Consider the following 26,974-nt stretch of genomic DNA (forward strand, 5'->3'; position numbering starts at 1 on the left):
GAGTGGTGAGTGTGTGGAATGGGCTACCGGTGACAGTGGTGGAGGTGGATATGATAGGGTCTTTTAAGAGACTCCTGGACAGGTACATGGAGCTCAGAAAAATAGAGGGCTATGGGTAAACCTAGTTAACTCCCGGAGGCGGGAGGAGAAGATGGCAGCGCGCGCAGCTCTCCAGTGAAATGATATCGTATCTGTTAAATAGGGGCCGTGGACAATTCTGATTTGATGAAGACAGACGTGAGAAGCAGAGGAACATCTGGAGAAATTTCTGAAATGCCTAGTTCGCTGCTGTTGTTACTGTGCAATCGAGAACCTCCGGAGGGTAGGCCCCAAAATCCCCGGCTTTGCCTGCTGCTGGCGACCGAGGTGAGGCTGAGGTCAAAGCGTTTGGATAGAGATGTTGTTTGATACTCGGTGTTGGAGGGCTGATCAGAGCTCGAAGTTTTCGGACGACTCAGAGTCAGACTGTGGTCAGGCATGGCAGGGAGAGTTTTCTTCCTTCTCCCATCTGCGTGAGATGTGGGACTTACGAGAAATTTTGAACTTTTTTACTGTGCCATGGACTGTTCTTCATCAAGTTATGGTATTGTTGCACTGTTGTAACTATATGTTATAATTATGTGGTTTTGTTAGTTTTTCAGTCTTGGTCTGTCCTATGTTTTTGTGATATCACACCGGAGGAATATTGTATCATTTCTTAATGCATGCATTACTAACTGACAATAAAAGAGGACTGCGTGTCCTCATAATCTAATCTAATCTAATTTCTAAGGTAAGGACGTGTGTGGCACAGCTTTGTGGGCTGAAGGGTCTGTATTGTGCTGTAGGTTTTCTATGTTTCTATGTTTTCTATGATCCTTCTATGAGGATTGGTATGTGTTACTTCATTACCTTTTGGAAATCCACAATCAGCTCTTTCATCTTACTGACGATGAGTGCCAGGTTGTTGCTGCGGCACCACTCCACTAGTTGGCATATCTCACGCATGTACGCCCTCTCGTCACCACCTGAGATTATACCAACAGTAGTTGTATCGTCAGCAAATTTTTAGATGGTATTTGATCTATGCCTAGCCATCCAGTCATGGGTATAGAGAGAGTAGAGCAGTGGGCTAAACACACACCCCTGAGGTTCACCAGTGTTGATCGTCAGCAAGGAGGAGATGTTATCACCAATCCGCACAGGTTGTGGTCTTCTGGTTAGGAAGTCATGGATCCAATTTCAGAGGGAGGAACAGAGGCCCGGTTTCTGTAACTTGTCAATCAGGATTGTGGGAATGATGGTATTAAATGCTGAGCTTATAGTTGATGAACAGTATCCTGACGTAGGTATTTGTGTTGTTTCGGTGGTCTAAAGCCATGTGAAGAGCCATTGAGATTGCATCTGCCGTTGACCTATTGTGGCAATAGGCAAATTGCAATGGGTCCAGATCCTTGCTGAGGTAGGAGTTCATTCTAGTCATGACCAACCTCTCAAAGCATTTCATCACTATAGATGTGAGCGCTACTGGGCAATAGTCATTAAGGCAGCTCATATTATTCTTCTTAGGCACTGGTATAATTGTTGCCTTTTTTGAAGCAAGTGGGAACTTCCGCCTGTAGCAGTGAGAGGTTTAAAATGTCCTTGAATACTCCCACCAGTTGGTTGGCACAGGTTTTCAGAGCCTTACCAGGTACTCCCCTTGGGACCTTCCACCTTGTGAGGGTTCACTCTCTTTAAAGACAGCCTAACGTTGGTCTCTGAGACAGAGATCACAGGGTCATCAGATGCAGCAGGGATCTTCACAGCTGTAATTGTATTCTCCCTTTCAAAGCGGGCATAGAAGGCATTGAGTTCATCTGGTAGTGAAGCAACACTGCTATTCATGCTGTTGGGTTTCGCTTTGAAGGATGCAATGTCTTGCAAACCCTACCAGAGTTGTCGTGCATCCAATGTCACCTCCAACCTCATTCGAAATTGTCTCTTTGCCCTTGAAATAGTCCTCTACAAATTATACCTGATTTTCTGGTACAGGCCTGGATCACCAGACTTGAATGCCACAGGTCTAGCCTTCAGCAAACGACATACCTCCTGGTTCATCCACGGCTTTTGGTTTGGGAATGTACAGTAAGTCTTTGTAGGCACACACTCATCCACGCAGGTTTTAATGAAGTCGGTAACAACTGCATCGAAGATGAATCCCTGAATACAGTCCAGTCCACCGATTCCAAGCAATCCTGTCGGTGCTCCTTGTCTATATCTTCTTGGTCCTCACTACTGGTGCTGCAGTCTTCAGACTTTGCCTATACTCAGGGAGTAGAAGTACAGCCAGGTGATCAGACTTCCCGAAGTGAGGGCGTGAATAGCACGGTAGGCATTCTTGATGGTGGTGTAGCAATGGTCCAGTGTGTTGTTTCCTCTGGTATTGCAAGTGATCTGTTAATGGTAACTGCTTAGTGATTTTTTTTTCAGACTTGTCTGGTTAAAGTCTCCCAAAATGATGGTTAAGGCGTTAGGATGTGCTGTTTCGTGTGCGTTGCTCCCATTGCTCAGATCATCTAAAGCCTGATTGACATTGACCTCAGGCGCCATCTTGACTGGTACATTCTGGTTTAGAAGGATGGGGACAACCTTTATGACTGTAAAAATGTTTACGGATACAAAGGGTATGAGTTAGATCTGGCAGGTGAGGATAAATAAAATCCCAAGATGTTCTATAGCTCCTGTATATTAAGATGAAAAAGGTGGCTAAGGAGAAAGCAGATCCCCTTGGGGATCAGCAAGGTAGAACAAGTCTTAAGCCACAAGAGATATATGGGATTTCTCCTTGGTGTTTACAGAGGACATGATCATGCTTGCTCAAGAGACAAAGGAAACAAGTGGAGATGTTTTGGAGAATATTTGTATTACTAATTAGTTGTTTGAAACCTTTCAACGCATTAAGGTGGATAAATTCCCAGGACCTGACCAAGTGCACCCTTCCATATTTGTATGTAACGTTCCGTTATATTGGCTCGTGAATGTCTAGGGGAAATCCCGCCCAGCACCTGCTTCAACAGTCCTCTCAGGGTCAATCGTCGCCCGAATCAATCACAAACATCAATCATCAGCCAGCACACCCAGTAAATTTTAACACATACACTTTATAGATATTACTAATTCTAGGGCATTAATATACATTTGATACAGAGAGGAAAGTAATGGGAAAAAAAAAGGCGCCAACACTTATCAAAGTCCAAGTTCTTCGCGCGCTACCGTTGGAGCTCAAGTTCGACGTCAGACGACCACCTGAATTCCGTCAACCCACGGCTCGGGACCACCCGAAGTGATCGACCGGAGCCTCTCCGTGCGTCCGCCGTCCTCCTCGTCTCTCCTCCCGACTCCCCGCCAAAACTCAGTCCACAGTCATATCATACAGCATGGCATCCGAAAACAAAACGATACATAACCACCCATTGGCTAATAGAACCTGGTTATCTCATTTAAAGTAAAACAAACTGTTAGCGCAAACTCTCTGCAGCGTTAAAGCACAACAAAGCCACATTCCACAGATTAACATAACAAAATCGCCATTTAAAATGTAACAGAAGAAACACCCCGTACATGTAACTAATGCTAAAATGCGGAAATGAATTACCCACAAGCATATTGAAAGGCAGACCATGTTTCAAGGGCCAAATGGCTTATTCTAACAAGTGTTCCTATGTTCCTTCCTTAATGCATTTGTATCACTTTTAGAATTTTTAGCTTCTTTTAAGACACTTGATTCAGAGCTGTCTTTTTAGTTGTTCACTATTAAATTAAATGCTCATGTTACTTCTTGTCTGGGCAAAACATTTATCTTTGTCCAGTTCTAAAACATAAGACTATAAGAAATGGGAACAGGAATAAGCCATTCAACCCTTGGTTTTCATCATCATTCAGTAAGCTCATAGTTGATCTAACACTCTTCGATCACTTTTCCACTCTGTTTTAATAATCTCTGAAAGCCCTGCGGCTTTGAAGATGTTCAAGAGTTCAGCCTCCACTGCTTTCTCAGGCAAAGTGGTTGAAAGACTCAGAACGCTTTCAGAAGAGATTTTTTTTTCCTCACACCAGTCTAAAATGGGGTCCCCTTATTCAGAACCACTGGTGCCTCATCCCGGACTCTCCTCAAGAGAAACATCCTCTTTACCCTTAAGAATCTTACATGTGTCCATTAAATTGCTTCTCCTAATCTGCAATGGGTACAGATTCAACCTTCTGAACATTTTCTCATGACAGAAGATCATCCTTGTGAATCTTTGAAATGTTTCGAATGATAATATCTTTTGTTAAATAAGGGGACCAAAACTGTACAACATTTTCGATGTAATTTCATTAATGCCTTGTACAATTCAACTAGGACTTCCTTATTCTTGCACATCAACCTCTCTCCAACCCTCTCCAAAATAAGGGCAAATATTTTATTAGCACTCCTGATTTCCCTTTCACCTATTTGCCAGTTTTTGTTCATCCACGCGCAAGGACCCGCAAATCTCAGAGACTCACCTTTCTATTTAAATAATAATATTTCATCTTTCTTCCTTCCAAACAGAGTAACTTCACATTTTTTTCGTATTGTCAAAGTCAAAGTTAACATTGTCATTTGCACAAATACAAGTGTAATACTCAGGTTCGGTCGGCTGCTTAGGTCTAGGGAAGACGATCTGTGGCCCCGCCAAACGTGGGAGATTGAGGTGTAAGCTCACCCGAAGCTCTGCTTGTGTGGATGCTGTGTGATTTGTTCCTCTGTTACAAATCAGTACCACAAATTACAGACAGTACACCATATACAATTAAATGATTTAACTTTATAATTCTTAATTTGACTAAAGGGTGAGTAAAGTAAAACAAAAAGAAAAGAAAAGGGCCCATTTTAATGAAACAGTCTAATGTGCACAAGTTGGAGCTCACAGTTTCCCCTTCACCAATCCTCCATCGATTTCCCCGGGCACTGTCGACTCCCGGCCCCACTCCAAGTCCAATCCTACAACCGCTCCTCTCCGGCTTCTTCTCTCTTCATCTCCCGCCGAACAAAAGACCCAAATCACCTCGGTGTCAGGCACACGGCATGAAAGCACACACCCATCATTGGACGGCTCACATTCCAAGGCACCCATTATCTCTAACCATAACCCAAACACTGCTTCTACAGAAAGGCTATTCCATTAGCAGTGAAACCTTTCCCAGGGGGTTACACATGCATGCACTAGTGCAATGAAAAACTTATTTGAAGCATCATTAGAGGCATGACGTTTTTTTAAAAAAAACAAATTTATCATAAATTATGCAAAATTATACAAAAATACAATTAGGATAAAAAATGTCCATTCTAGTGCAAAGATGGCATAATTTTGCTTTCCTAAGATAGTGATTAAGGTTATGCAGTTTCAAAAATCAAAGGTTGAGTGTAAGTATCTGTTCTCGAACCTGTTGGTGTGGGATTTCTGGCGTCTGTACCTCCTGCTCAATGACAGCTGCAAGAAGGTGGGATAGGACAAATAGTGAACATCTTGATGTTAGATATTGCATTCTTAAGGCCGCACCTCTTGTAGGGACTTCCAATGATGTGGAGGGATGAGCTGGTGATATACTAGGCAAGTCCACTTGGCTCTGCGGCTTCTTGCATTCCTGTGCATTCAAATTGCCATGCCAGACCATGATCAATTATTCAGGGTACTTTCAACAGTAGATCTGCAGAAGTTTGTTAGTGTTTGATAATAAGCTAAACCTCCTTAAATTTCAAAGGAAGTAAAGAATTTGACATGACTTTCTTATGATTGTATCTATAATGCATCTGCCGACTTTTTGCTCACTCACTTCACCTAATAATATTTCTCTCTAAATGTTTTGAATCCTCCTCACAACTTGTCTTTTCCCAGCCCCTCTCCACTTGATATAACTTATAAAGAACATATGCTTTCATCCTATATGATTGTTATTGTACATTAATCAGCTACCTTCGTAGCACCCCACTATTTACAGGTTGCCAACCTAAAAATGAGACATTTCTCCCAGAGAACTGCTTCCCGCTAGTTAGATGAGATAATGTTTGCTCATTTTTTCACAAGCATAGAAATGTAAGCAAGAGGGGAATCCACATGATGTGGCATGTTCATTCAACAGCCACATCCTGTGTAATTTTCACTCAGTAAGAAAATCAGAATCAGTATCAAGTTTATTATCACCAGTATGTGTTGTGAAATTTGTTAATTTAGTAGCAGCAGCTCAATGCAATACATGATAATATAGAAAGAAAAAAGATAAATAAATAAATCTACCACTCTAAGTATATTTGTATGTATATTGAATAGATTAAAAATATTGCAAAAACAAAAGTAATATATATTTTTACAAAGTGAGACTGTGTTTATGAGTTCAATGTCCATTTAGGAATCGTATGGCAGAGGGAAAGTAGCTGTTCCTGAATTGCTGAGAGTGTGCCTTCAGGCTTCCTGATGGTAACAATGAGAAAAGGGCATGCCCTGAGTAATGGGGGTCCTTAATAATGGACGTCACCTTTCTGAAGCACCATAATATCATTTTACCTGTGTAATGCTCAGGTCTATCGGCTCGTTTTTATCTAGGGGAAACATGTCCACCTGCTAAACCGTGTCTCATGGTTGCACCGTTGCTGTGTAATGCCACCTGGTACAAACTCACATATCACATATCAAATATCAGACAGCACACAATGTATGATTTACAGATTACACTTTATAAATCTTACTGGAACTATGTAATTCATAGAGGTACAATATAAAAGGGAAAGTAAAAGGCGCCAAACTTATCAGAGTTCAACCACTTCGGGCACAACAGGTGGAGCTCAATTAACGGGCTCCTCTTTCCACCATTCGATCCCCTCCGACCCCCTCGACTCGCCACTCGGAACCAACCACGGTGGTCAACCAGAGCGCTTCCAGCACGTCCTTCTTCTTTGGTCTCCTCCCGAAAAGCCCCCCAAGCCACACGGTTCCCACCCATATGAGACAGAATATCACCCATAAAAAGAATAACATGGACACTCATTGGTTCGTTCTCTCTCTTATCAATAGTATAACCCAAACAAGCAGAGAGAGAGAGAACTCCTCACATCGCAGTTATTATTACAGAAAAGCCATTTTTATTCTAATGTAGCAAAGAAGCCATTTTATAAGCCTTCGCAGTAACATAAAAGAAGAAATCCTTTAAATCTGATAATACATAACACATTACACATAATACCTGATCATAATATCATTATTGCTTTTTATTTTCACATTTTACACCATATAATAGAAAGATCCAAACTTGCCAGAAACATACTGTAAATGCAAAACCAAATTCTATGCTGACCTTACCATTAAGTGTTTTATAGGGGTGTTGAAGACAATTGTATTCATTTAGTTCTTGTAATTGTAGTACAAACGCACACCTGGCATTTATGATTTGTACATCTAAAGGAAAGAAAACCTTAATAAAAGCAACAATCTAGGTTCAAGTCCTATTGATCCTTGTTCCACCTAGTGACAACATTTGGTATAATCCCCTTCAGAAAACTTGAATGTAGCGTTCTATATTTGCTACAACAATTTTTTAAATGAAATTTGATTCAAAAGACATGACAATCCAATAGAAATGAAAATTGAGAAATCTATGTACACCATAAATGAACTAATGTCTATTTACTATCCAAAATCAAATTTTATCTTTATAAAGATTAAAGATTAGCTCTGTGTTTCCATCAAAACGGAATTTTGGTTTCAATTGCTCTCAGGTATGAAAAACAGTCCCTTGGAAATCTGTAGAGATGACAAGTTTATAGAAACATAGAAATCGATAGCATGTTACAGGACCTTCGGCCCACAGTGTTGGGCTGACCATGTAACCTACTCTAGAAACTGCCTGGAATATCCCTACCACATAGCCCTCTATTTTTCTAAGCTCTATGTACCTCTCTAAGAGTGTCTTAAAAGACCCTATTGTATCTGCCTCTATCCACCTTCACTAACAGTGCATTCCATGCACCCACCACTCCCTGTGTGAAAAACTTACCTCTGACATCCCCCTTGTACCTACTTCCAAGCACCTTAAAACTATGCCCCCTCATTTTAGCCATTTCAGCCCTGGGAAAAAGCCTCTGGCTATCCACATGACCAATGCTCCTCATCATCTTACCCTATCAGTTCACCTCTCATCCTCTGTCGCTCCAAAGAGAAAAGGCCTAGTTCACTCAACCTATTCTCATAGGGCATGCTCTCCACTCCAGGCAACATCCTTGTAAATCTCCTCTGCACTCTGTCTATAGTATGCATATTGTTCCTGTAGTGAGGTGAGCAGAACTGAACTCAGTACTCCAAGTGGGGTCTCACTAATGTCTTATATAGCTGTAACATTACCTCATGGCTCTTGAACTCAATCCCCTGGTTGATGAAGGCCAACACACCATACGCCTTCTTAACAACACTGTCAACCTGTGCAGCAGCTTTGAGTGTCCTATGGACACGGACCCCAAGATCTCTCTGATCCTCCACACTGCCAAGAGTCTTACCCATAATATTATACTCTGTCTTCAAATTTGACCTACTGAAACGTTTAGCTTCAGTTTTGGAAATTAAAGCAAAAGAAAGTGCTTTTAAGAAGGTCATAATGTCTGGATTTAAAAAAGAGATTTATTTTAAGTTTGAATTCTCACATTGACATTTTAAAGTACAGCTCTCTTTGTTCACAGGTTTCCCATTCATTGTAAAACAATTTCTGCTTTGTACATATTGGGCAACAAACCAGGTTCTTCCTTAAGGGGCAAGTAAACATTAGAATGAAAGGTGTAATTAAATTAGGGTAACATACAATAAGGGATTGAACCATACCTGTTGCTTGCAAAGAAGCAGCATACCAACCGTGCAGGGAGTGGCTAACATCAATGATAACTGACATGGAGCAAGGCTTAAGTACTTTGGGGGAACTGTATTGTGGCTGCAAAAGTGTGGGCCATTGTGCAGGAAATAAACTGACCAGGTAGCAATAAAGGCTGGCACAATGTGAGAGATACTAGCTTTCACCAAAATATTCAGCCTCAGCACTGGAGGCTTTGGTAGTGGTGGCAGAGTAGAGAAAAGTGCCCTGTAGAGAATCCTCTAGACATACACTCAGAAGGCAGTGGGAGATGATAGTTCTGGCATTTAATATACATAAAATTTAAAAGTATCCATTGTTGCAAGAATCTGAGCAAACTTTCAGAAGTGATAAATGTCAGCAAATAGATATCCAAATGTAATACTTTACCAACTGCCCTAATGGACTGGTACTGCTCAACTTACCTCAGTCCTTTCACTCAGAGCTTGTACCAAATGTCTGTGTGGTTCACCTCAATTGTCTTTCACATACACTGTTCAAATCTGGTATCCACATTTCAAAGCTTGGGCATACAGTCAGCTATTCAGCCTTGACGTCAACATCACCTAAGGAGGTCACACCAGGAGATAGCTTTCTTGCCTTGAAGGGAAGGATGGTGCACAACCTGAGACAACAGGAGTAAACAAAAGAGGATAAACACATCTGCATGTTTTAATCATCCATTTAAAAATGTTTCCCTGCAATGGCATGGCCCCCTGCTATGGTCCTTGGTCACACTATGAATGATAAGTTTTGCATTTCTTAATCTTGGTGATTTTAATAAATTTCAAATAGGACCAATGCTTCCTCTTAGCAATCACAGTTTACAGAGAGGAATTCTTGAGAACTTTGTAGAGCTGATAATTGAACAGTATTTACGCTGGTCAAGAGAATCAGCCCTCAAGTGGATTGATTGAAATTGAAATTTATCTCAAGAAATTTGGCCAGATTGAAATTTTTAACATCCTCAGATTCTGCACTAAACCACAATATCTTACAACTGTGCAAGCAAATTTCATTCCTCTACATTTTTGCTTTATATTTTGCCTCTTATCTATGCAGAATTTAAAAAAAATCAAAATGCTGCCGTACGATGTATTGAGGATGACTGTGAGGAGATACCATAAAAAGCCGAAGAAACCTTGTAACTATAGAAGAACAATGGGGGGGGGGGGTCTCATTGAAACCTATCAACTATTGCAAGGCCTAGACAGAGGGAATTTCCAAGTTTCTTATATATTTACTCTTCCCAAAATTTTTGCCTATTTTGTTGATGTAATGTAAGTGAATTTCAGATGGGCAAAATATATTGATGTTACAAAATCAGAAAGTACACTTTGAAATTATCTGGAGTATTTCCTCTATTGTATCAGAACAGTAAACCAATAATGAACAATGATCATATTTTATACCTCTAGATATTTGATGATTTCACTTGAAAGATTACTGTGAGTACTATTAAAAGTAGCTTGTGAGGGATTAATGCTCCAGTCTTCTTGCTGATAAAAGGTTTTAAACTGGTGGTATACAACTTTCTGTGGAGAGGTCAGATTCAACAATCTGAATCATTTCTGAAGGACACATATGTTCACACATAAGCCTCAAATTTCCTGACACATTCTCACCGCTGTTATTCCAATTGTATTCAGGTTTCGACATGACATGAAATCCTTTGTGGAACGCCAGCTTCCTAAAGCATCTGTTGGGAAAAGGCTCAACAAAACCTGGTTCAGGTTCTGTGATTCTGGTCATTTCAATAGGAAGGAATGATTCTAAGGGACATGGGAAATTTTAAGGTGACATCAGATTTTTAAATAGCAGGGTTTGTTTTAATTCATTTAATTAACATAAATTACTTACTTAAATGTTTGTAAATTCTTTTATTCTCAAAACTCATTTCTATTTGTAATTTAATTTTAATAGTTAATTAATTATCATTAATTTTATCAGCATGTTTGAGTGTCAGACATTGACTGACATCCAAAATTTTTCAAAGGTTTTGACAGCTAATTTAGTCGGGTAATGTCAAAACAATTCTGGGGCTGGTTTGCTATTTTCAGTGGTGGGGTCGAGGGGCAGGGACCATCATCATCCAGGAAATTCTAAGTCAAAATCAACTTCTAGGACCAAGTTGCTGCTGCAGCTACATTGGTGTTGGAGAGCTTCAAATACGTGCCACTCACTGAGGTCATATAGGCCACAGTCCCACTATTGTACGTAATCAGCTGAGACAAACAGGTGAATGGAGAATTGCACTCTATGTTTCACTTGAACATGAAAAATTAGAAATCTTTTTGACAGTCCTGTAAGTATTCACATCCATGATAATAGCTCCATTCAGTCTTGCCAGTGGCATTAGTTACAGCAGCTCCATATCCAAGAAAAAAGGCTCGAGTTTAACTGCACCAATCCCCAGGCACAAGGAGCTGAAAGAAGGTCATTGGTCAATATGCAGTTTCCTACCTAGCAAGGAAACAAAGGAGATAATAATAACTCTCAGATTGGAAGGTCTGAGATAGATTACCAGGGAGATGATTACCCTTGACTTAGCACAAAAAGATTATAGGCATGTATTTGTTGAACCCAGTAATAGAAACAATTGTGTCAGTTAACTTAGACCTTGTCTTGTGATAGCCCCAAGCAAATGGTATATTACATTAAAGTTTTGTGGACATACAGCTCCTGAGTTCCTCCTGACACGACTACCTTGCCTATCTTACAAGAGCAGAGAGTGTCATGAGCATCAGCTGGGTTGAAGATGGCAGTAAATGCAGTTCTGTCCATGGACTGCACGGATCAGCTTCAGGCATCTTAACACTATGTCAATATGTCTAATGATCAGATATATTTTGAAGCAAGTGAAGAAAAGATAAGTGATTTAAGCAGAGAAAATTATTAAAACAAATTTATCAAATAGTAAATTCACCTAAAATTCATCTAATTTATGCAAATTAATTTAAAACATTAAAGTAAATACGGTGACTCACTAGAGGTTTTTTGGGTACTGCCAGCTGGTCATCAGTGCAACCTTATTAAAACCACTTTATTATGAAATAAACTGGAATTCATTGTAGTTATTATTCTCATTGCTCCACATTTAATGGAATACATCAAGTCGTCAATTTATATTTGTTCCCATCTCAGTAAAATGTTCAGATTTAAGAAGTGCATATGTGGTTTTACAGTATCCAGACATGTGATGGGTAAGTTAAGTGCCCTGACCTCAGTGATGCTGTTTGAAGGTTTTTGTGAACAGCTTGAAAGAAATTTTGATTAACATGACATTCTGTCAATTGGACTGCGGTTCACCATTAAGCATATCATTATGCTATCTTTGAAAAATGTGGAGGATTTTTATTAGCATATGAACTACATCAAGCATGTATCTTAACTATTACGTTTGACAGGAGTTTGATGCAAAGTAGAAAGTGAAGCTTATTATAATGTGCACAAGTACGTGTGTACACAGGTACAATTAAAAACTTACTTGTGACCGTGTCACAATATAGCAACATATAAGCACCATTCACAAGAGAGCACTAAATTAAGCATAAAATGTACACAGTTTTTTTACAAGAAAACACAATTAGAACAAAAAAAAAGTTCAATTTTAGTGCAAAGTAGTCAAAGCTGTCAAAGTGTTGCTGAACTCTAATGATTAGTGTTTTGCCAGTTGGTGCAAGAGTTGAATTGTTGTTCTTGAACCTGGTGGTGTAGTAAGCCTTCTGTACCTCCTTCCCTATGAAAGCTGCCACAACAAGCATGGCCTGGATAGTGGAAAAATTTGATGATAGATGTTGCTGTCTTGAGGCAACACCTCCTGTAGATACTGCCAATGGTGTGGAGGGATGTGCCCATAATGTATTGGGCAGAGTCCACTACTCTCTGCAATACAGCATATGCAGATTTAAAGAATCTCTCCGATATGATTTGTTGATATTTTAAATGTGATTTAGTTGATCACGCACTTTCTTTGTAGCTATAACACTTCTTTCTGTTTTTTTTCTCTTGTTTTCCTTTGTTCTATCTCACAGTGTTGTATGAAATTATCTGTGTGAATGGCATGCAGAACAAAGTTTTGGTACATTGGCACATGTGACAATAATAAAACAATTTACCAATTTAGTCATAGACTATCCTCTTCACTAATCCATAACATTATCAATCTTCAGTCTTCTGAAAGCTTACTAACTATACCTCCTACATTCACATCCAGCTCATTGATGTATGTAACAAAAGTAAAGTACACTGTTGGCCATAGGCATCAATCACAAAAACAGTCCTCAATCATTACACCCTGCCTCCTATCACCAATCCAACTTTAGATCGAATTTGCCAAATTGCCCAAGATCCTATTTTTTTGATTGATCCCCCATGTGGGAGCTTGTCAAAGGCCTTGGGTTACATCCATATAGACTACATCAACTGTATTGCCCTCATCAACACACTCAGTTACCACCTCTAAAAATTCAATTCTTCTCAACAAAGCCATGCTGATGTTCCTTGATTAATCTCTACCTCTCCTGTCCCTCAGAACTTTTCCCAATAATTTCCTTCCCACAGAATTCATTACTAACTTGTAGTTAAACTAGCTTATCCTTGCTGCTTTTCTTGGTTAAACGTACCACAATTACAATCCTCCAGAGATTTTCTGGCTAGAGAAGATTTTAAAATGATTATCAAAGATCCAGTAGTCTCCTTCTTTACCTTACCTGGGATCCTGGTGATTGTTGAATTTGGTGGCAAGCATTCAAGGAACAGTTATTGCCGCTGAGTTTGAAAGGTGTCTCTCTTTCAATGATGCTAGAGGATGTTACCGACGTCTGTGTTTATGGATTGAACTATTGCGTTTATGGTCTGTGGACTTTTTCAGTCTTATGGTTTTTAAATTCTGTGTTTTTGTCCAGTCTTTCTCGTCATTTTGTTGTACAAAGGGAGAGGGTTTGGGGTCATTGATCTTGTGTTTCATTAGTTTTTTTTTGTATGAGGGAGAGTGTTTCTGATTTGATGTTCTTATTGGGTTTTGTGTGGGGGAGGGAGTTGGGATTGATGTTCTTGTTGCATTTTGTGTGGCGGGAGGTTGATCATGTTGCCTTTTTTATTGTGCAGGGGGAGGTTGATGTTTCTCTTTGACTTCCATGGTTTTTCTTTGTTTTGTGGTATCTGGAGAAGATGAATCTCAGAGTTGTATACTGCATACATACTTTGATAATGAAATGAACCTTTGAATTTTTGCTAATGCTGTGACCGGTGATGAAGCTGAAATATCTAAAATGACAGCATCCTTACTTATATTTGTTATCTTGTCTTCTCTTCACATTCTCATCTGAATTACAATGACCATCTCTTTCTTCTCACTCTCCGTACATCAAGCACTTGCAAAACTATACCAGCAGTCAAAAGAATTTGATTAGCAACTGACCAACTGTTATTGATGACTTTCTAAACAGTGTTGCTGCTTAATGTATGTCCAGTTACACAAGGTAACTGAGAGTGATAGCTGGAATATTGAAACACAATAAGGTGCTGCTGATGCTATACAAATAAGCATTATGTGTTCACACTGTGATCTGCCTCATCCACATACATCAGTGTTACTTTTACACACCTTAATACTTTCACTGAAATGGCATCCAACATAATTTTCAACAGAATAGTTTTTGTGTGTGTGTGTGTGTGTGTGTGTGTGTGTGTTCGTGTTCTCTCACTGGTTGCTTATCAACTCATTAATCCCTAGAGCCCTTTAAAAATTTGCACAGTAAGAACTTGCTTAAAGTTGTTAATGCAACCAACACATTTTACTGTATTGTTTCGATGTACACACAACAAATGAACTTGAATTTTGAGTCTTCTGTTCATGCACTAAGAAAAAGATGGTGTCTGTTGCAGCAGAGTCTAACCAGTTTTGTTAGTTTTCTTTTGCTGCCTCAGGGTTTGATTTTTTTTCTCTCTCTGTAAAGGAAAAAGTGGTTTGCTCTGGATACACAATCTGTAGCAAGCAACCTGCAATTTCACTAGCTTAGTGAGTTCCCCAGGTTCGATATACATTTCCAGCTCTCCATTGTTTTGATCTGTCATCTTGATATCCTGCATTTGGTGAAATTACAGTTTCCACCTCCAGTTATAGTCTACGTTGAGTGATCAGTGATTTGACAGCCATAAGTGGGGACAGTAACAGCCAAAGTTCATTTCCACCTGGTGCAATTATAGTACTATGGCAGTTTCTCAATGGGGATCTACAATAGGGAGTCGTAGCTTCTGCCAGTTTCAGACAAGTAGTCACTGGAGGTCTGAAAATCTGTATTCATAAGGCATAAACCACCCAAAATGTGCTATTAAGATACAAATAGACTTGTTGTGCATGGGATGTGCTCCTCCCATCTATATAGAAGTCAAGTAAGATATGCCCAAACCAGGAGAGATAAGTGAAGGAGACAATGCAGGAGTCAGCAGAAACCATCTCTGGAATGAAAGGGGTGGCTAGTAAAAGTGGGTTGGAACTGACTGACAATATCTTCTTTATCCTTTTTATTATTTTCCCTTTTAATATTTTTCTCTGTTAATTTGGTATCTCAGGTCAAAGTGTATGTTCCTTCCATGACATCTCCTACTCTTCTGTTTCTTACCCCATTTTCAGGACCTCAGGTTCTCTTTTCTGCCCTTTCAAGGTAATGGAGGCTTTTCCGTCAGGACCCCAGACTGGTAAGACAGGACCCCAAGACAGATCTGGCCAAGTCTGCAGGTTGACTTTGAAAACTGAAGTGACTCAAACCACAGGTTAATGGGGCAGCAAAAAACACTTTCATAACATGGGCATGAAGAAGGATCAATCCAGCAAGGCTGCTTCACTCACTAAGAGACGCCTTTGAAACTTAAGTAATTTGAAAGAGTTATATTGTATATTGTAGACATTTAGAAAATAAATGAAAGTGCAAAATATTCCAGAGAGAGTTCTGCTGGCTCCTGTAGAAGGCAGTAGCTCCCATTACATTGATCGTCCTTCAGGTGGTGTATAGACTAATCAATGATGGAAATGTCTGGCAAAAACTTGAAAGTCTCCAGCCTCTCTGTGTATGGGGGAATATAATTTAAATGCATCGTTCAGGTGAGGCAGCCAGACAAAAGCTTGGCAGTGTCACGTGACAGAGTTTTACTTCTTAGAAGTACAGGAAGTAAGGAAGGAATTGCTAAAAATATTTTCCATGACTGATGAATAAGTAATTATTAGAGCTACTTCCTCTCCTTTAATCTTTTACAACAATTTTACAGATATGCAGAGCTGAACCCTAAGAACAAAGCAGTCAACGTATTCTGCAAACCTATATTTACCATGCATCACATTTGTTTGAAGTGGGTAATTTTGCCTCCAACTGAATTGAAGCAAAACTGAAAGAACATTTAGTACAATCATCTAACATAAGAAATAGAAGCAGAAAAAGGCCATTCAGCTCCTTGGGCCTGCTCTGCTATTCCGTAAGATCATGGCTGATCTTTTACACAATTTCCTGTCTTAACCCCATGTCCCACAGTATCAAAAAAATTTTGTAGTACATTGAATAATGGAAATATATGATTACTTTTCACTAAACCAATTACTTTTCTGGCACTTGCTTTAGACCAAAGGTGTAGCTGGTTGCAATGCTGTTAAATTTTATTTGGAGAACATTAAAGGAATGATCTAGTGTTTCTGTGCATTGTCTCCTGTGGCAGTTCAATACCTCCTAAATTAGTAAGTTATGAACCATTTTTCTTTGGAATTTGACAACAGCTTTCAATGTTACCAAGCTACCAGTTTATCTAGTTCAGGCATTTCAAGCAGCCTGTAATTATGTGCAAAGGTTATTAATGTACCTGACAAACCTCACTTCACTTCAAAAGAAGGGGGGAAACAAGGGCATGGTTCCAGAATTTGATAGTGCCTGAGGCTTTACTTATTTGTATTTTCTCTCACTGGTTCCAAAGGTTCTGAAAGCGATATTACTTTTTCCAACAATCGAACGCATGGCTGAGTCACCACAAGGCAAGCTTATGACGCCAGTGCTTCGCAATCTTCGCTTCCTGATATATGTTCCAATCTACTTCCTTTCATTTCTGCCGGAAAGTATCAAGGCCTCACTGGTGAGGTGGGCACTGCAGGGTTTGCAGCCACTGGATGAAGCTACTGTCTCTGCTTCTGTTAATCTCTTCAGTGTCGACTGTGCAGGTGAGATAATCCATCGCTCTTCCAACCATTTTCAGCTTTAGCATTCAACCTACCTAGAACTGGACAGATTTGTGCGTTTTTTGAGGAAATCAGCCACGTGATCATTTGCTCTCAAAGGGATCTTTTCCACTTGTGAAATGTTTATTTGTAGCTCATATCAGACAACATTAACATTACAGAAGCACATAAAGAGATTGTATAGATCTGATTTCCTTGCAGAGCCATAGAGTCATAAAAAGGAACAGCACAGAAACAGGCCCTTTGGCTCATCTAGTCAGTGCCAAACCACTTAAACTGCCTGCTGCCATCAACCTGCACTGGGACCATAGCCCTCCACACTTTGCTACCCATGTACGTATTCAAGCTTCTCTTCAACATTGAAAACAAGTTCGTAAGTAACCACTGAGTGAAGAAATTTCCCCTCACATTCCACTTAAACTTTTCACATTTCACCCTTCGCCCATGACTTCTAGTTATAGTCACACGCAACCTCAGTGGAAAAAGCCTACTTGCATTTACCCTATCCATACCCCTCATAATTTATCAAATCTCCCCTCAGTGTTATATGTTCTAAGGAATATAGTCCTAATCTAATCCATTTTTCCTTATAACTCAGATCCTCCAGTCCTTGCAACGTCCTTGTAAGTTTTCTCTGTATCCTTTCAAACCTATTTACGTCTTTCCTGTAGGTAGGTGATCAAAACTGCACATAATACTCCATATTAGGCCTTACCAATGTCTTATACAATGGCAACATAACATTCCATACCCTGTATTCAGAACTTAGATTTATAAAGGCCAATATGCCAAAAGCTTTCCTTGAGATCCCATCTACCTGGGATGCCACTTTCAATTAATTATGGATCTGTTTTCCCAGATTCCTTTATTCTACTGCACTTCTCAGTGCCCTAATATTCACTGTGTGAAACCTACCCTAGTTGGTCCAAATGAAGTGCAACACCTCTCTCTTGCTTGCATTAAATTTCATCTGCTGTTTTTCAGCCAATTTTTCTAACTGGTCCAGGTCCCACTGCAAGCTCTGATAGTATTTCTTGCTGTCCACTATACCCCAGATGTTGGTGGCATCCACAAATTTGCTGATCTAGCTAACCACATTATCATCCAGATCACTGCTATACATGACAAACAACAACAGACCCAGCACTGATTTCCCTGCAGCACTTCAATAGTCACAAGCCTCCAGTCAGTAAGGCAGCCATCTCCTACCACTTACTGGCTTCTCCTACAAAGCCAATGTCTAATACAATTTACTACCTCATCATGAATACCAAGTGACTGAGCCTTCTTCACCACCCTCCCATACGAGACATTGTCAAATGCCTTGCTAAGGTCCACGAAGACATCATCCTCTGCCTTGCCTTCATCAACTTTCTTAGTAACTTCCTCAAAAAACTATAAATTTGATTAGACATGACCTACCACACACAAAGCCATGTTGTCTATCCCTAATCAGTCCCTGTCTATCCAAATACCTACATTTCTGGTCCCTTAGAAAACCTGTCAATAACTTTCTTACTACTCACCGGCCTATAATTTCCTGGTTTATTCTTAGAGCCGTTCTTAAACAGCTGAACAATGTTAGCTATCCTCTAATCCTATCTCTGATAGAGCCTCTGCAATTTCTGCACTTGCCTCGCCCAGGGTCCAAGGGAACACTTTGTCCGGACCTGGGGAATTATCCACCCTAATTTGCCTTAAGACAGCAAACACCTCCTCCTCTGTAATCTATGTAAGGTCCATGACCTCGCTGCTTCTTTGACTCACACCTATAGACTCTGTGTCCATCTCCCGAGTTAATGCAGATGGAAAAAATCCATTTAGGATCTCCCCAAACACAAGGAAACCTGCAGAAGCTGGAATTTCAAGCAACACACATAAAAATTGCTGGTGAACGCAGCAGGCCAGGCAGCATCTATAGGAAGAGGTACAGTCAATGATTTGGGCCGAGACCCTTGTCGACTGTACCCCTTCCTATAGATGCTGCCTGGCCTGCTGCGTTCACCAGCAATTTTTATGTGTGTTGCTTAAGATCTCCCCATCTTTTTTGGCTCCACACACAGATTACCATCCTGATCTTTCAGAGGACCAATTTTGTCCCTTGCAATCCTTTTGTTCTTAACAGTTCTGTAGAATCCCTTGGGATTCTCCTTCACCTTGTCTACTAGGGCAACTTCATGCCTTTTTTTTAGCCCTCTTGATTACTTTCTCTTGCATTTCTTATACTCTTATAAATACCTAATTTGTTCCTACCTGCCTGTACCTGCTATGCACCTCCTTTTCTTCTCTTAACCAGGGCCTCAATATCTCTTGAAAACTAAGGTTTCCTAAACCTGTTGTCTCTATCTTTTATTCTGACAGGCACATACAAGCGTTGTACTCTCAAAATTTCACTTTTAAAGGCCTCTCACTTACCAAGTACACCTTTGCCAGAAAACAGCCTGTCCCAAATCCATACTTGCCAGATCATTTCTGATACAATCTAAATTGGCCTTTCTCCAATTTAGAATCTCAACCTGCGGACCAGATCTATCATTTTCCATACTTAGTTTGAAACTAATGGCATTGTGATCACTAGATGCAAAGTGTTACCCTACACAAACTTCTGTCCCCTGCCCTCTCTCATTCCCTAATAGCAGATCAAGTATCGCACTCTCTCTCATTGGGACTTCAATGTACTGATGAAGGAAACTTTCCTGAAAACATTTCACAAGCTCTATCCCATGTAGACCTTTTACAGTATGGGAGTCCCAGTCAATATGTGGAAGGTTAAAATCATATACCATAACAGCCTTATGTTTCTTGCAACAGTCTGTCTGATCTCTCTGCAAAGTTGCTCATCTAAATCCTGCGGACTGTTGGGTGGTCTATACTATAGCCCTATAACGTGGTCGTAAATTTCTTATCTCTCAATGCCACCATAAAGCCTGTACGTGTAAACAAAATGACAACATCTGATCAAAACCCAGCAGGAGTGTTTTCCTGTCTTGATGAGCCAAAGATATCCTTTGAACAAACTGACCGTTTTTATAAAAATGCTAAGATCCATTTGAGGTTGAATGTAAAACAATATATCTTAAAACTGTGATGGCAATATATCCTGTAATACTGATAAAGGTTCATGTGAAATTCTGGAATCTTACAGACTGAGTTTTAATATGTGTATTGGAGTAAATAACTTGAGTCTGTATCTATATTTGAATTTCATCATGGCAATGAGGAACTTAAATTCAAGTAATATGGAATAGAAATCTTGGATCAATAACAATGTCCATGAAATTGAAGGACTATGAACAAAAACTAACCTGGTTCACTAAAGTTCTTGAAGGACACAATTTTCCATTTTTACCCCATCTGGTCTACAAGTGACTTTGGACCCAAACTTTATAGTGGCGCTCTGAAGCAGTCTGTAGGCCACACAATTCAGTGGTGAATGCAGAAGGGTAATAAATACTAGCTTTGTCACAAATAATGTAATAATTTGTTAAAACTCCCACACTGGTGACTGGAAAAGAACTTTATGATAGACTATGCTTCACTTCAATCCATATTTCAGTGTGGAAATCCACAGAAAATAAAATGTTTTGAATATTTTAGATTTTTTTGTAGTGTTTTAAAATGGCCTGCTGATGGTAGCATGCTTATGAAGGACAGATGACAGTGAGGATATAACCAAGTCTGGGACCTAGGCTATCCAAACAGGGACAGTGGCCGCAGAGAAATTGCATTTTTCTGGTCCAGAGAAAATCGCATTGAGAATGTGATCTTTCAAAGGTTCAAAGGTAATGTCAGAGAAATGTATAAAATATACATCCTGAAATGCTTTTTCTTCTCAACCATCCACGAAAACAGAGGTGCCCCAAAGAATGAACGACAGTTAAATGTTAGAACCCCTGGCCTTTGCTTTTGATGGCTACTAGTATGAGTTTGAGTCTGTGCCTCATTACTACTTAAACATGAACTCTAGGGATCAACAAGCAGTATAAGATTTTGAGAGAATAAGTATCAGGAAACAGGAGAATAAGATACAGATAATGTTTTAGATGAACTGCAGATGATGTAAGTCAGCTCAGTCAAGCCCAGAGATGAGACATCCTTGCTTAAGGGTTTCATTTACGGAAAATTTGAAGATGTTTTGAGAGTACAGAAAAATAGATCTGATTCTCCGGTTTGATTTCACTAATAGGTAAATAGGAACTGGACTAGCGTCCTTTAGCCCATTAAATAGGATGGGTCAAGAATCCACAAGACAAGAAGGCATAGAAGCAAAATTAGTCCAATCAGTCCATCCCGTTTGTTCTGCTGTTCCATCATGGCTGATTTATTATCTGTTTCAACACCATTCTCCTGGCCTCCACAGACATCTGTGGCAATAGATTCCACAGATTCAGCACCCCCTGCGGAGGGGGCCACCTAACGGGAGGAACCACAGCGACCGGGTCTTTGACACTGACTCTGGCGCCATGGCTCAGAACTCAGAAGAGAAGAGAAGTGAAGAGAACTGCAGTAGTGATAGTAGATTCTATGTTAGAGGAATAGTGATGACATTCTGTGGACATGATAGAGACACCCTGATGGTATGTGCCCAGGTGCCAGGTTCAGGGATGTCTCAGATCAATTCCATGGCATTCTAAAGAGCGAGGGTGAGCAGCCAGAAGTCTTGGTATGTATTGGCACCAATGACGTGGGTAGGAAAGGCGAAGACGTCCTGAAGAGAGATTTGAAGGAACTAAGTGGAAAGCTGAAAAGCAGGATTGCCGGGGTAGTAATCTCTGGGTTGCTGCCTGTGCCGCACACCAGTGAGGGTAAGAATAGGAGCACTCGGCAGCTAAATGCATGGCTGAGGAATTGGAGCAGGATGCAGGAGTTCAGATTTCCGGATCATTGGGATCTCTTCTGGGGAACATACGACCTGCACACAGTATATGGAATAAGGTAGAAGAACTTGTAGTACAGTTAGAAATTGGCAGGTATGATGTTGTGGGCATGACTGTATCATGACCTGAACCTGGGGGAGACCAATATGCTTGCTGGAGTTATTTGGGAGGATTTAAACTAAGTTGGCAGGGGTACAGGAACTGGAGAGAGAGGGCTGAAAATGGGGCAGTTGGTTTACAAATAGAGGCAGTGTGTAGTGAGACTTCTAGAAGGGACAAGCTTATGATAAGGGAAAATTGTAGTCAACAGGATAAGGTACAATGTAATGCGGGGATAAAATTGAAAATGGTGATGAATACAGTACCAAAGGTGGTGTATTTGGATGTACACAGTATACGGAATAAGGTAGAAGAACTTGTAGCACAGTTGGAGATTGGCAGGTATGATGTTGTGGGCATGACTGAATTATGGCTGAAGGAAGATTATAACTGGGAGCTTAACCTCCAAGGATACACGTTGTATTGAAAGGATAGGCAGGTAGGCAGAGTGGGTGACATGGCTCTATTGGTTAAAAAAAATGAAATCAAACCCTTAGAAAAAGGTAACATAGGATAGGAAGATGTAGAAATGCTTAGGTGTAAAAAAAACCCTTATGGGAGTATATACAGACCTGCAAACAGTAGCAAAGATGTGTGCTGCAAATTACCACAGGAGATAGAAAAGGCATGTCAAAAAGGAATGTTATGATAATAATGGGGGATTTCAATATGCAGGTAGATTGGGAAAATCAGGTTGGTGCTGGATCTCAAGAGAGAAACTTTGTAGAATGCCTGCAGGGTGGCTATTTTGAGCAGCTCATGGTTGAGCCTACTTGGAGATCAGCTATTCTGGATGAGGTGTTGTGCAATGAACCACAATTGATAAGAGAGCTTAAGGTAAAGGAATCCTTATGAGTACAGTGATCATAATAGGATAGAATTTACCCTGCAATTTGAGAGGGAGAAGGTCAGATATATCAATATTACATTGGAGATAAGAGAATTGCAAAGGCATGAAACAAAAGCTGCCCAAAGTTGATTGGATGGAGATATGAGTGGGGATGACAACAGAGCAGCAATGGCAGAGTTTCTGGGAGAAATTCAGAAGGTGCAGGATAGATACATCGCATAGAAGAAGGCAGGATGATGTAACCGTAGCTGATAAGGGAAGTCAAAGCCAACATAAAAGCCAGAGAGCAAAAATTAGTTGGAAGTTAGAAGATTGGGAAGCTTTTAAAAAGACAACTAAACAAAGAGGGGAAAGCTAGAATATGAAGGTAAACTAGTCAATAATATTAAAGAGGATACCAAGTTTCTTAAGATATATAAGATGTTACGTACCCCGTAAGTGGGTTGCCAAACCAGCAGAAATGGAACGCTCGTTGGAGTCTGGATTACTAGGATCTAATAAAGTTTTATTAAAGAAATAAGTAATACAGTACACTAATCGTAAGGATATAAATGTAACAGGTTAGCACTGATAATACACACATATACACAGAACTAGGGTAATAGGAATCAACCAAGCTCTATCGCAGTCTAGGGGTAAAATGATCAGTCTTAAGTGAAGCAGAGTTCAGTTCAGTTTAGTGCAGTTTGCAGTAATCGCTGTTGTTGTACCGTTGGAGAGAGAGAGAGAGAGAAAGATGCAATTTGGTTTCAGGTAGACCTTTTGATGTCTTCGCAGTTGGTTTTGGACAGACCTTTTGATGTCTTCTCAGTTGGTTTCGGGCAGACCTTTTGATGTCTTCTAATCCCACTGTGGTCACCGACTGTGACCCCTCCGTTCCGGATACGATCGTTCTTCCGCGGTGAACCCGGCACCCAGGCAAGGGTGGACACACACCCCAGGTTCCCACCGATCATACCTTTACACCCTGTGAGCCTCTGGTCGGTTCCCACGAACTGGTCCTCCAAGCTCCCTCCAACTTTTGGGGGCACACTGCTCTTTCCAGGGTCTCATGGTGTGTCGTGGGCCTTAGCAAACCTGCTCCATTTATCCCCCTGCTGGGGTATCACCTGTCCCTCAAACTTCAAACAGTTCAGGTTCAAAGCAACCGGTCTGTCAATATCTGAATTGTGTTTCTTTCCTGTTAATCCCTCTCTCCTCTCTTATCAGCATTTTGAATGTTTCTCCATTGTCTTTCTTATCTCTCTCATTAGCATCATCCGTCCGGTAGCTCTGCTGGGCGTCACACACGACAAAGAGTAAACGAGAGGTGAGAGTAGAAATGGTTCTGCAGGAATATGATGCTGGAGAGGTAGTAGTGGGGGACAAGAAAATGGCGGACGAACTGAATAAGTATTTTGTATTTACCATCACTGTGGAAGACAGTAGCAGTATGCTAGAAGTTCGAGAGTGTCAGAGCAGAAGCGAGTGAAGTTATGATTATGAAGAAGAAGGTGCTTAGGAAACTGAAATGTGGGAAGGTAGATAAACCACCTGGACCAGAGGGTATACATTCCAGGGTTCTAAAAGAGGTAGCTGTAGAGTTTGTGGAGGCATTAGTAATGATCTTTCAAGAAGGAATAGATTCTAGCATAGTTCCAGAGGACTGGAAAATTACAAATGTGACTCCGCTCTTCAAGAATGAAGATAAGCAGTAGAAAGGAAATTACAGGTGCCTCCTGCTTTTCGAACGTTCACTTTACGACAGCTCGCTGTTATGAAAGACCTACATTAGTTACCTCTTTTCGCTAACAGAAGGTGTTTTCACGGTTACGAGAAAAGGCAGCGCGTGCCCCAAGCAGCCAAGCTCCTCCCCCGGAACTGCATTGTAGCCGGCATTGCTTAAACACGTGCCTGTGAGCATCTGTGCTTTATGTTCATTTATTTTGAGCATCCGTTAGCAAGATGAGTTCTAAGGTATCAGAAAAGCCTAAAAGAGCTCGTAAGGGTATTCACTTAGCGTAAAACTAGACATAATTAAGCGTTTTGATCGTGGTGAACGAAATAAAGACAAAGTGAGTTTGGCTTGTGGAAGTTGACGAAGATGACGTTGAAGAGGTTTTGACATCCCATGACCAAGAACTGATAGTTGAAGAGCTGATGCAATTGGAGGAGGAAGGGATAACAATCAAAACCGAATGCAGTAGCGAACGGACCGAAAGTGAAGTCGTCCAGGAACTGAACGTGAAGCAACTGCGTGAGATTTTCACTGCAATGATTGCAGAAAAGTACGACTTTAATTTTGAAAGAGTACGTCAGTTTAGGGCATATTTGCAGGATGGTTTGAATACTTACAAAGAACTGTATGATAGAAAAATGTGCGAGGCTAAGCAGTCAAGCATACTGTCATTTTTCAAGCCTTCCACATCAGCCACAGCTGACGACGAACCTCGACCTTCGACATCGAGGCAGGCGGACATAGAGGATGACCTGCCTGCCCTGATGGAAACAGACGAAGGTAAGATGATACCCCAGTGTCCCATCACCCCAACCTCCAGGCCGCAGACCGATACATTGCCGCGAAGAATGCAGCCGTGCAGCAGTAACTGGGATGCACCCAGCACATCTTTAAGAAAAAAAACTGAAATAAACAAGCTAATTAATTAGGTGCTGCCTGGCACGTAAATGTTGGCCCAGATCAGAGGCGACACAATCAGCAATCACTCGTGATATCCTGATCTGGGCCGACATTTATGTGCCAGGCGGCACCTAGTTAATTAGCTTGCTTATTTCGGCTTTTTTCTTAAAGATGTGCTGGGTGCGTCCCGGCTACTGCTGCACCCCTGCATGCTTCGCAGATCGGTATCGGTCTGCGACCTGGAGGTTGGAGACCACCGCACCACCCCAACCTCCGACAACTCAGCCTAACACACCATTGTCAGTGTGCTCGGTGCTGCCTTCCCGATTCCGGTTATTTGGCATGATTTGTTCGGTTTTTTTTGGGTCTGCGAACGCTCACAAGTTTTTCCCATATAAATAAATGGTAATTGCTTCTTCATTTTATGATGTTCCGGCTTACAAACCGTTTCATAGGAACGCTCTACCTTCGAATGGCGGGGGAAACCTGTATAGGACAGTTAGTCTCATCTCAATAGTTGGGAAGATATTGGAGTTAATTCTTAAGGATATGGTTTCGGGGTACTTGAAAGCACATGATAAAATAGGCCAAAGTCAGCATGGTTTCCTAAAGAGAAAATCTTGCCTGATAGATCTTTTGGAATTCTTTGAAGATGTAACAAGCAGGATAGACAAAGGAGAATGGGTGGATGTAGTATACTTCGATTTTCAGAAAGACAATGTGCCATACATGGGGCTACTTAACAAGAACCATGGTATTGCATGAAGGATAACTAGCATAGATAGAGCATTGGCTGACTGGCAGGATGCAAAGAGTGGTAATAAAGGGGGCTTTTTCTGGTTGGCTGCCAGTGGCTAGTGTTGTTCTGTAGGGGTCTGTGTTGGGACCACTTCTTTTTACATTGTACAGTATCTCGATGATCTGGATGACAGAATTGATGGCTTTGTGGCCAGGTTTGTGGATGATAGGAAGACATGTGGAGGGGCAGGTGGTGTTGAAGCTTAGAAGATTAGGAGAATGGGCAGAGAAGTGGCTGATGGAATACAGTATCAGGAAGTGTATGATTACGTACTTTTGTGGAAGAAATAAAAGCATAGACTATTTCCTAATAGGAAACAACATTTTAAAATGCAATGTACAGAGGACTTGGGACTCCACGTGCAGAATTCCTTAAAAGTTAACTTGCAGGTTGACAGTAGTGAGGAAGGCAAAGACAATGTTAGCATTCATTTCAAGAGGACTTGAATATTAAAAGCAAGGATGTAATGTTGGAACTTTATAAAGCACTGATGAGGCCTCACTTGGAGTATTGTGAGCAGGTTTGGGCTCTATATCTAAGAAAGGATGTGCTAACGTTGGAGAGGGTTCAGAGGAGGTTCATGAAAATTATTTCGGGAATGAAAGGGTTACATAAGACAAGCAATAGATGGAAGAAA

General features: G+C 40.7%; 1 protein-coding gene across 6 annotated transcripts in view; it reads left to right on the forward strand.

Annotated features, from left to right (window-relative positions):
* ldah (lipid droplet associated hydrolase) overlaps positions 1-26,974 on the forward strand; it is a 326,412-nt gene that overhangs the window by 241,911 nt on the left and 57,527 nt on the right. For all 6 annotated transcript variants that reach the window (XM_072251329.1, XM_072251330.1, XM_072251331.1 and 3 more), the window contains exon 5: positions 16,837-17,077. In XM_072251329.1, the coding sequence (XP_072107430.1) occupies positions 16,837-17,077 (241 nt within the window). The remainder of the gene's footprint in view (positions 1-16,836; positions 17,078-26,974) is intronic.

Source organism: Mobula birostris, chromosome 2, assembly GCF_030028105.1.
Source record: "Mobula birostris isolate sMobBir1 chromosome 2, sMobBir1.hap1, whole genome shotgun sequence".
NCBI lineage: Eukaryota > Metazoa > Chordata > Chondrichthyes > Myliobatiformes > Myliobatidae > Mobula > Mobula birostris.